This window comes from Eucalyptus grandis, chromosome 10 (genome assembly GCF_016545825.1).
Source record: "Eucalyptus grandis isolate ANBG69807.140 chromosome 10, ASM1654582v1, whole genome shotgun sequence".
Taxonomy (NCBI): Eukaryota; Viridiplantae; Streptophyta; class Magnoliopsida; order Myrtales; family Myrtaceae; genus Eucalyptus; species Eucalyptus grandis.
In genome coordinates this window covers 27207520-27218983 of record NC_052621.1, presented here as the reverse complement: position 1 = coordinate 27218983, position 11464 = coordinate 27207520, and the positions used below count along the sequence as shown (strand labels likewise).

The window sequence follows — 11464 nt, the reverse complement described above, 5'->3', positions numbered from 1 at the left end:
TTATTATTATTGTCCCTTTTTCCATTTGTTTTTAATATGGAGAGAGGAAATAAATATTGACCTTTATTACTTTGCATAAATGTGGTATTTTTTTGACAAAAAGAAAACTCAGTTTAGTATATTTTTTTTATTTATAAAAAATTGTATTAAAAAATGGGAAATTTGTCAATTTTCAAATAGTTATGGACTAAATGGAACATTAGATAAAAGTTTAGGGACTAAATTGAGCAAATCGAAAGCTCAGGGATGAAATTGAACATTATATGAAAGTTTAGGGACCAAATTGAGCAAATCGAAAGCTCATGAATGAAATTGAACATTAGATGAAAGTTCTTGGACTATTTGTGATATTTTCCCAAAAGAAAAAGAAAAAAGCTTCGATTGAGATGAGGTGCATTCGTAATTTCAATAGGGTGTCATTCTTTTTTTTTTAGTTTATTTATTTTTATTTTTGGGACTTGGGACAATGTTTGTTTAAATGACTAATTAGTTAATCTTCAATTTTAAACGATGTTTGCCAACATATGTTCACACGACTTGTCCAAAATAGAGAAATGTCTTGTCTCGTGATCTCTCAACAATGTAGGCCAACGAATTGCTCATTTGTCACAATTCTAAAACGGTAAAGAGCATCGTTCTTTAAATTTCTATGATGGCATCAAGCATCGCCGTAAAGCGTGCTGGGGTCTATCACTATATTTCCATGCGATTATTGATTTTGTTCAATTCATCCACGTGCAAATAAATGTTTAATTTTCTTTTACCAAAGACGTGGTATATCTCACAATCCATTTGACCGAATACTAGGAGGGAATGACAAAACTAATTAATGGTTGACGACAGATCATCCTATCCCGAGGAAAGGAATCCTAAAGGTCGACTTAGTTCGTATTCGTAATGCATTGCCAATTCTTTTAGAAATGGACGGTGGAGATTCACTAATGATCTTGCTCAAGATGCAATCACCTCATTCCCATTTCCATAATTTCTAGACTGTTGCAGATTCCGTCTTTTTTCTTGGCGGGAAAGATAAGGACGTCTTCGTACCTCGCGACCGTCCGATCGATCAGGAGCTTGTTGTAGAAGCGACGGCCATAAAACGAGGATTTCATTTATTTACTTTACCATTTTTTGGAGGGGGCTTCCGTTGCGTTGCCAGGAAAGCTTACTCTCCACGTAAGCCCCCCCAACTTGCTCTTCCTCGAGGTGGTTCGAACCCACCACACGCACAAACAGGCCGTAATAAAGAGGCTCGAAGGCACGCTCGAACCGGCCACTTCACTTCACCAAAAGCGAAGCTCCCACAACGCCGCCGCCGCCGCCGCCGCCACCGCCGCCGCGGCGGGCATTGCACTCTCTCTCTCTCTCTCTCTCCGCTTCAAGAAATGGATTTCGACGCGCGGGATCGCGGGCGGGTGCGGACCCAGGGGCATCGTACGAGCCGAGGCCAAATCAAGACCGCCATCTTCAAGAAATTGCTCCGCCTCGCCTCCCGCGCCGTCTCCGGGATCGCCGGCCGCTCGCCCGACGGGCGGCGCCGGGTGGGCCGTCCCGGCGACGGCCCCGTCGAAGCTCGCCGCCCCGGCCGCGCGCCCGGCGGGCGTCGCGTCCACCCCGTCCTCGACGCCGACGGGCCCATGGGGATGTAAAGAAGGAGGGAACACGCCGGGCGACGTTTTGTGAATATCTTTTCTTCTTTATGTCTTTTTCTCTCGCGTTTTTGGAGTGATTATAGTTGTGAGATGGGGGACGGCGACCCAGAGGCTTCCTCCGAGGAGAGGGCGGATCAAGGCCGCCATCTTCAAGAAACTGCTCGGCCGACCTGGCTTGTCTCGCCGTCTCCAGGCCGCGCCGAACAACGGCCCGGGGGGGGAGAGGTGGATCCCGGCACCGGCCCCGCCGCGGCGGCCGTCGCGTCCACCGCGTCCCCGATTCCGGCCGGCCGGTGCCATGTAAGGAGGAGGAAGCGCCGGACGAAGTTTTGTAAATGCCTGTAACTTTTTCCTCTCTTTTTCGCTCGCCATGTGGTTAAAGTAAATAAAAAAAGAAAAATTGGGTTTGACTGGGAGAAGTCGTAATTTCAGGGAGTAGACGTTTTGTTTTTACTTTTTATTTATTTATTTTTTCTTTTTGGGGCTTGGTAATTTTATGTATGTGATCAGAAGAGGGGTTTTTTTTTTTGGCTAGAGTGATCAGAAGAGGTTAAGAATGCTGTTTCCATGACTATGATTGCTCTTGTTTCCATGGCCATCAAATCATTTAATTTCGAACGATCTCTTGCTAAAAAGAAAAATCGCGGGACCATCCGAAATGGAGAAATTGTTTTGTCCCGAGATGTTTCCACGAACGAACGCTCCCTTATTGCAATTCTTGAAGCATGGCATCCAGAAGGAGGATTCCTAATTTCGTAGAAACTAGCTTAGGCTTCTGCCAAAGTTGGATACGGAAGTATGTCTTCCAATAGTTGAATTAGACAAGTAAATTTAATTAAGCGAAAACAAGAAATTGGGGGATTATTAGCAAAAACAATTATCTGTGAAAACTCAGGTGCTTTTCTAATAGGCAATCTTATCCATTCTATAAGTAATAAATCACTGTATATATGTTGACTTTATTGGGTCGAGTTCCGTTCTGTCGGGCAACTCTGCATATATTCATCGCAAACATCAATGAACAATGGAGGAGGGTTTCCTATGGCGATTCCGGAAGAGGGCAAGCACCATTTTCCCCGAAACTCGAACGACCATACATAAACCAATGGGACCGACGCGGAATTGTATCATCAGATCGGCACATTCTGATTCATCGCCAAAGCGGGAACGCCCCAAAAAAAAAAAAAAAAACTGCACCGTAAAGAAAAGATGGTATCTCGGGTCCGCTGGTAGACACGCGTAAGCCATCCCCGCTCCCTCTAGTTTCTTTTATTTTACGAAATAAATTTTTTTGACGAGGGGGGGAAGGGGAGAGGAAGGATCGTATAAACGGTCGCTCTCGCCTCCTTTCGTTCCCATTCAAACCTCCCCCATTTCAAACGGTCTTCCCACTTGCAAAAACCAAAAAGTATCGACTGTCACTACTGTCCCCCCTCCACTCTCTCTCTCTAGAACCCTCAACCGCCGCGCGGCGACGGAGAGGCGACGGAGATAAGGCTTGGGATGGAGAACGAGGAGGCGGCCGCGAAGCCGAACGGCCGCCGGCGGGAGGTACGTGCGGTACAACGTCCTCGGGAACCTCTTCCGGGTGCCGTCCAAGTGGGTCCCGCCGATTCAGCCCGTCAGCCGCGGCGCGTACGGCATCGTCTGGTGAGTTCCCGATTCTTGCGTATCGGATGAGCGCGGCGGGATTGGATGCCCGAGCGTTGATTCGCTGCTTCGATCGGCTTTAATTTCGTCGCTAGCGGGTCTGAGTTGTGTGTGTGAGTTCTCGTGTATGTGAATTGGGATTGCCGAGATTTCTCAGTTGAAAAGCGCGCGCGCGGGCGCTAGTGCGAAGATTGCCGCGTTTCTGGATCTGGAGAGTGGTGGTTTTGTGTGTGTGGTTTGGGGTGTCGGAGATTTGAGCTTTCGGTCCGGCTGATGGTCGGATGCCCTTTTTGGCAGCTGTGCGACGAATGCGGAGACGAAGGAAGAAGTCGCATCAAGAAGATTGGGAACGCCTTTGATGCCAATAGGACGCTCCGGGAGATCGAGCTTCTCTGCCACATGGACCGCGACAATGTAATCGCGGGCATGAATTGGAGTATTTGAGTATTAGCTGATGCCGGAGATTCTCTAATTTTTGCCTACGCAAGTATGCAACAGTGTCTTGAGTGCGCGTCCTGTCAGTGTACTTTTCGGTGTCGGAGGGTATCTTTTCTGTCCATCTTTGGATCGGTTTCCGTAGAAGTAGATTCTAGCTGCCCATAGAGAGACCAAAGTCCTTTCCGACATGATGTTTGATCTAAATTTATGAATCTTAAAGATGGGGTGACAACAATACTTTAATTGGGGCATAGTGGTTCTTTAGACCGGGGGGGGCGTGGTTTCTGTGTAAGCATCTTGAAATAGAAGTTTCCATGTTTGAACAGTCATTAACTATATAAACCTCAGAAATTGCAAGAGGGTACTTGTCTGGGTATGGTTTCAAAATAATAACACCCATGATGAAGGTGATTCTTTTTGGTGTTCTACAGATAATCAAGATCAAAGACATTATTAGGCCCCGAACAAAGAAAACTTTAATGATATTTATATTGTGTACGAGCTAATGAATACCGACTTGCATCAGATCATCAAGTCAAGTCAAGCCTTGACAGATGATCACTATCAGGTTAGTTAGTTGTTTGTTTCTTTTCTCTCTTGTCAATCTTTAGGCGAATTTCTCTCTTATGATTCAGTTTAATTTATCCATGTGCAAATAGATGCATTAATTTTCTTTTACCAAAGACATGGTGTGTTTTACAATATAATCGAGCAAATATTAGGAAGAAATGGCGAAACTAATTACTGGTCGATGACACCTCGTCACGTCTTGGGGAAAGGATCCCTAAAGGTAGGCTTAGGTGGTAATGCATTGTCATTTCTTTTAGAAATGGACTGTGGAGATTACTTTTGATCTTATTCATGATGCAATCTCCACATTAGCATTTCCATAATTTCAAACCTGTTGGAGATTCCTTCTTTTTTCATAGTGGGAAAGATAGGGACATCATCGAGGGGGTCTCTGCGGCATTGCCAAGAAGGCTTCCTCTCCTAAACCACTCGACTTGCTCTTCTTCGAGGGAGCTCGAACCCAAGCACGCAACCGGCCACTTCACCAAAAACGAAGCTCCCCCACCGCCGCCGCCGCCCCCGCCGCCGCCGCCGCCGTGGGATTCTCTCTCTCTCCGCTACAAGAAATGGAATTCGACGCGCCCAATCGCTGGCGGGTGCGGGCCCGGAGGCATTTTACGAGCAGAGGCCAAATCAAGATCCTCATCCTCAAGAAACTGCTCCGCCTCGCTTCCCGCGCCGTCTCCGGTATCGCCGGCGGGGGGCCTGGCGGGCGGCGGGGGGGTGGCCGTCCCGGCGACGTCCCCGTCGAAGCTCGTCGCGGTGGCCGCGCTCATGGAGGGAGCCGCGTCTACCCTGTCCCCGACTCCGGCGCGGCCTCGCCGATGTGAGGAGGAGGAGGAAACTCCTTGGGCGACGGACGACGGCGCGGGTGGGGGAGGGGGGGCAGCATCCCGGGGACGCGACGGCTCCGTCGAATCTCGCCGCCGCCGCCGCCGCCGACCCGGCGGCCCCAACTCCGGCCGGGCGGTGCGGACGTGGAGAGGAGGAAGCGTCGGGCGAAAGTTCTGTAAATGCCTGTAACTTTTTCTTGTCCTTTTGGCTCGCTGTCTTCGTAGCTGCAGTAAAAAATAAAATAAAAAATTGGGTGTGATGACTGATGAATGTTTCACGTGTAATTTTCGGAGGTTACAGCTTTTTCCCCTTTTTATTTTATTTATTTTTTTTTCTGTTTTGGGGCTTGGTAATTTTATGTATGCGATCAAGATGAGGTTAATAACAATGCTGTTCCACGACCACGACTAGGATTACTCTTGTTTCCAATGCCCATCAAATCTTTTAATTTCAAGCAATCTCTTTTCACGGGACCATCCGAAATGGAGGAATTATTTTGTCCAAGAAATTTTCACGAATGAACGGTCTCTTGTTGCAATTCTTAAAGCACGGCATCCCCAAGGGGGTTCCTAATTTCCTAGATTGGCCTTCGCCAAAGTTTGGATACAAAAACATGTCTTCCAATAATTGGATTAGACAAGTAAATTTAATTAGGAGAGAACAAGAGATCACATAATTATTAATAGAAATAGTTACTCACGAAAGTTCACATACTTTTTTAGTAGTGAATAATCATTTGGTAGTCTTATTTGATTAAGCTTTTTCATATACATTCTTTATCTATCCATCGTAATTTCGAATTAAGCAATTTAGTAGGGTCTTCCGTCGTAACTCTATAAGAGAGCGAGTACTGTTTTGCCTAAACTTGAATGATTGTATACAAACTAGTGAAACCGATGGGGAATTATATCGTTTGATCGGTAGGTAATTTCCATGCCAAAGCGGGGACGCCAAAGGAAGTCAGGGGTCTCACTATCGGAAAAAATAGAAATTGGACTCACTAGAAAAGTTGCCAAGTTGGTATTGGGTCCACTGTTCAGGAAGGTGAAGACACGGATGGTCGAGATTGCTTCTGGACACGTGTAAGCCTCCCAGCCCCCTTTCATTTGACGAATTAAATTATTTTATTTTATTTTACGAATTGAATTTTTTTGATGAGGGAAGGGGGGAAGGGAAGGGAAGGGAAGGAAGAATCGTCAACGGTCGCGGTCGCCCCCCCCCTTCGTTCGCATTCAAACTTCTCCCCCATTTCAAACTTTCTTCCCACTCGCAAAAGCCAAAAGCTATCTCTCTCTCTCTCTTTATGCATCGACTGTCGGTACTGTCCCCCTTCCACTCTCTCTCTTCTCTCTCTCTCTCTAGAACCCTCAACCACCGCACGGCGACCGAGAGGCGACGGAGATAAGCCTTGGGATGGAGAACGAGGAGGCGGCCGGGAAGCCGAACGGAGGGGGAGACGGCCCCCAGCGGCGGCGGCGGCGGCGGGGGCGGCGGCGGGGGCGGAGGGGGCAGGTACGTGCAGTACAACGTCCTCGGGAACCTCTTCCAGGTGCCCTCCAAGTACGTCCCTCCGATTCAGCCCGTCGGCCGCGGCGCGTACGGCATCGTCTGGTGAGTTCCCGATTCTCGCGCATCGGATGAGCGCGGGATTGGATTCCTAGCGTTGATTTTGCTGCTTCGGTCGGCTTTAATTTTCTCGCCAGCGGGTCTGAGTTGTGCGTGTGAGTTCTCGCGTGTGTGAATTGCGATTGCTGAGATTTCTCAGTTGAAGAGCGCGCGTGCGTGCGCTGCTGCTAAGATTGCTGCGTTTCTCGATCTGGAGAGTGGTTTTTGGGTGTGGTTTGGGGGTGTTGGAGATTTGAGCTTTCGGTCCGGCTGATGGTCGGATGCCCTCTTTTGCAGCTGCGCGACGAATGCGGAGACGAAGGAAGAAGTCGCGATCAAGAAGATTGGGAACGCATTCGATAATCGGATTGATGCCAAGAGGACGCTCCGGGAGATTAAGCTCCTCTGCCACATGGACCACGACAATGTAATCGTGCATAAGAATTGGAGTAATTGAGTGTTAGCTGATACTAGAGATTCTCTAATTTTTATCTACGCGAGTGTGCAACAGTGTCTTGAGTGCGCGTCCTGTCAGTGTACTTTTCGGTGTCGGAGGGTATTGTTTCTTTCCATCTTTGGATCAGTTTCTGTAAAAGTATATTCTAGTTACTCATAGAGAGACCAAAGTCCTTTCCAACATGATGTTTGATCTACATTCATGAATCTTAAAGATGGGGTGACAAAAATACTTTAACTGGGGCATAGTGGTTCTTTAGACAGGGTGGGTCTCTGTGTAAGCATCTTGAAATAGAAGTTTCCATGTTTGAACAGTCATTAACTCTATAAACCTCAGAAATTGCAATTGGGGATTTATCTGTGCATGGTTTCAGTTTAATGTAACCCATGATGAAGGTGATTCTTTTTCATGCTCCGCAGGTAATCAAGATCAAAGACATTATCAAGCCCCAAGACAAAGAAAACTTTAATGATGTTTATATTGTGTACGAGCTAATGGATACCGATCTGCATCAAATCATCAGGTCAAATCAGGCCTTGACAGATGATCACTGTCAGGTTAGTTAGTTGTACATTCCTTTTCTCTCTTGCCAATCATTGGGTGAATTCGTCGCATTATTCTGCATGTGCCTTCTGTGTTTTCCTTTTCCAAGATAGATTCCAGTCTTTTTGACAGTACCTATTCGGCCTGCAAATATACTCGGCAAATAATTGTTTGATTTGGGTATGTGTAACATGCATCTTTCACTTCACGCTTGATGGTCAGATGTCCAACAGTAGGGTCATCCTATCAACTTTTAAGAGCTTGCCCCGCAAAACTTCCTCCCTGACTGTAATTTTTCGATGAGGAAAGTTTTGTTCAAATTCATGGATTATTGTTGAAGTCTTTCTACTTCAGTGAATATTTATATATCCATTCCCTATTCTAATTCTCTGTCAGATACTCCTCTTGAAGAGTGGCTAATCATTCTTAATTATAGACAGTTTTGCCTGCGGGCCGATTTGGGGATATGCTGCTAACTGATAGACGCGTTATTTTAGGTGTTTTCATGGTTGTATTTTCTGGAGCAAGCAATTGTTTTGATCTTCTCTTCAGCATATAAAGGGAGATGCGATAATAATCAATGAAAAGGATAGATAATTAGGAGAAAATAGAGGGGGAGAAAGAGATAGATAAAAGTGAGACAAATAAAAAATGAGAAAGCATATGGAGCTCTTTTTGTGATGTTACCTTGTTATATAGGAGTTAGGGCTGCAAATGTACTTCAGTAGAGCAGATTCTTTTGTGTGTCTAGGTATATTTGTGGCATGTAAAAGGCTACAGTCAAGTCATTCCAAAATATCTCTGTTCATTAGTTAGCTAAAGGGGGCATTTCAATTGGATCTTGCAGTATTTCCTCTATCAGTTGCTGCGGGGACTGAAGTACGTGCACTCTGCAAATGTTCTGCACCGTGATTTGAAACCGAGCAACCTGCTTCTTAATGCAAATTGTGATCTCAAGATCTGCGATTTTGGCCTTGCAAGAACCACATCAGAGACTGATTTCATGACTGAATACGTGGTAACTAGATGGTACAGAGCTCCTGAATTGCTGCTTAACTGCTCGGAGTATACTGCAGCGATTGATGTTTGGTCTGTGGGTTGCATTCTTATGGAAATCGTTACGAGGGAAACACTTTTTCCTGGCAAAGATTATGTTCAACAGTTGGGGCTTATTACTGAGGTATCTTCAATGCTATATGTTACTCATACTTTATTACGATATGTCTAGCAAGTTTAGCTCCTATAAATAATGAAAAATCGAGGCACTGTATTGGATGGAATGCAGACATGTAACAGATCTATATTAACGACAACTTAACTTTGCGTTGATTGGTCTGATTTTCATGAATTCGTCATCTCATGGTTATCATCAAACCAGCTTTTAGGATCCCCAGATGATTCAGATCTTGGATTTCTGAGGAGTGATAATGCTCGCAAGTACGTGAAGCAACTTCCGCACATCTCAAAGAGGTCTTTTTCCCAGAAGTTCCCGAATGTTTCCCCCTTGGCTATTGATCTTGCAGAGAAAATGCTGGTATTCGATCCAAGCAAGCGGATAACAGGTACATTTACAACTGTATCATTTCCATGAATTCTTCTCATTCACTTTCGGAATATAGTCTTGATTATCTCGTGACTTGTGTCAAGTCGAGGAAGCTCTGAACCATCCATACCTCTCGAGCCTCCATGAGATCAACGAAGAGCCCATTTGCTCTTCCCCTTTCGTCTTTGATTTCGAACACGCATCCTTGAACGAGGAAGACGTGAAGGAGCTTATATGGATGGAGTCTTTGAATTTCAACCCGGACGAGAAGTCGGGATGATCGGTGCACTTACACGTCCCCATCTTTTCATTGGAGATTTTTTAATAGGAGGGGTTGGCGCAGAGTATATGTATATCTGTATGCGATGAGATTTAGCGTGCGAGAGTAAATAGAGATTCGGTTTGTCTTCCATTGGTGGTTTTGGCATGATGGCTTGCTCACGAAATCACGGTACGGAAGCAGCAATCGACCGAGTCGAGAGGAAATTGTTATGCAGGACGGGGCATTTTCCTTGCTGCCGCGGGGCTTGAGAACCGATGTTGTTTGCATTTGTGATTGTTGTTGTAAGACTGGGTAAATGAAGAGAGAGTTGTTGGGTGTAAACAGGGATTGTGTTTCTCGGGAGGGAAGAAGGCCTTCTCTCTAATTGATATGTTTCTAGAAGTATACTGTAGAAATTCATGTTACATGAGGCCTGTGTCATGTGGCGTGGATTAAGAGTTTCATTATAATAAAGAATTTTACTTATAGTTGGATTTGATTTGGGATTCAGACGTCAATGATGTGAAATTAAAGTGAAGAAAAGAAAGATGTGACATTCGGCTGTGTGGTGTAAATTATCGATTACGAAATATAGAAAAAAAGAAAAGAAAAGGAGGAGAAAAAAATGAAAAATAAACTTTAACAAAATATAGGCTTTATTCAGGGGCAAAAGTCGACGAACATGAGAAGAAAAGAAAATTCCAGAAAAAAAAAAAAAGAAGGAGGGAAATATGGAAGAGAGAGAGAGAATATTTTGTTGACGTCACGGAGATCGAGCCTGTCTTTAGCTCATCCAGCAACCAGCCCTAACCCAACCACCATTCCCTTTAAAATGGTTTCGAAGGACCAATCAGTGCTCAACGCGTGGCGACCGCGGGGGAACTCTCCCCGCGATTGGTCGGGATGGGAGATTCTAAATGTTTGGATCCGAAATATTTTAATGGAATTTCCCGTGCTCTGATTGGAAAGTCTCAACGCTTATCTGAACGTGGAGGGACCTTATTCTTTTTGCATAATCGTGGGGTGAATCGGTGTCGATGTGAAGGACGTATCTTATTAGATTGGCATTTTGAAAATTGATTTGTATCTTTTATTTTGGTGCCTTAAATTAGGGAAGCTTTTTAAATTTTATGAAATCTTATATTTTTATGAAATTGGGACAGACTTAAATAAAATGATTATTACTCAAAAATTCCAAACCTGCACTTTGCGACAAATTTATCCAAAATTATTTTTTTGACCACTAAAAACCCCAAATCGGTATATTTTTGACAAATTTACTTTATGTTAGTTTTCGTTAAATTTTATTGTCAAATTGTTAAGTTAAATTACACGTGACAGTTAACTAGTATATCGATTTATGATTTTATGCATCGTTTGTCACAGTTTACAATTTTTTTGATTTTTTGTGGTATTAATCTAATTTAGCGGAGGGTATATTTATTACAAATTTATCAATTTGAGGTTTTCTGCAGTCGAATAAATTAGTTTAGGGTAAATTTGTCGTAAATGTACCAGTTTAGCGTTTTTTATAGTTAGATGGGTAAATTTGTCACAAGTGTACCAGTTTTGGGTTTTTTGTGGTAAAAAAAATAGTTTGTGTTAAATTTCTCACATGTGTACCAGTTTGGGATTTTTTAGGGTATTAACCCTAAATAAAATGATATTTTCTTAATTTCGAACGCATTAGTGGGCTTTCATGTTATTATTATTTTTTTTTTTTTTGAAAGAAGATCTAGTAAATATTGAAATAAAATATTAGACACTACAACTATTATATTCCATATTTTTATCATACCGCTTAGTGTCGGTTATATACTACTGTATTCGTTTTGATACAATAATATTTAATTTGTGGCTAATTCGTAAGATAATGACATCGAGAGTACTAATTAGATGATGAGTTTTAT

The 11464-nt window shown here is 44.0% G+C and overlaps 1 protein-coding gene across 4 annotated transcripts; it reads left to right on the top strand.

Annotated features, from left to right (window-relative positions):
* The first annotated feature begins 2993 nt into the window (after positions 1 to 2993).
* Positions 2994 to 10053, top strand: LOC104423871 (mitogen-activated protein kinase homolog NTF6). Of its 4 annotated transcripts, none has more exons than XM_039303765.1 (6): positions 3035 to 3302; positions 7047 to 7176; positions 7626 to 7763; positions 8597 to 8929; positions 9128 to 9311; positions 9397 to 10053. In XM_039303765.1, the coding sequence occupies exons 2-6, from the start codon at positions 7162 to 7164 to the stop codon at positions 9570 to 9572; spliced, it is 846 nt and encodes a 281-aa protein (XP_039159699.1). In that variant the 5' UTR covers positions 3035 to 3302; positions 7047 to 7161; the 3' UTR covers positions 9573 to 10053. The 4 variants fall into 4 exon arrangements, with proteins under 4 accessions (XP_039159701.1, XP_039159700.1, XP_039159699.1 ...); XM_010036311.3 differs by lacking the exon at positions 3035 to 3302 and adding an exon at positions 6378 to 6755; XM_039303766.1 differs by lacking the exons at positions 7047 to 7176; positions 7626 to 7763; positions 8597 to 8929; positions 9128 to 9311; positions 9397 to 10053 and adding exons at positions 3600 to 3716; positions 4172 to 4308; positions 4670 to 5548 and having other exon boundaries at positions 2995 to 3302.
* Positions 10054 to 11464: the final 1411 nt, after the last annotated feature.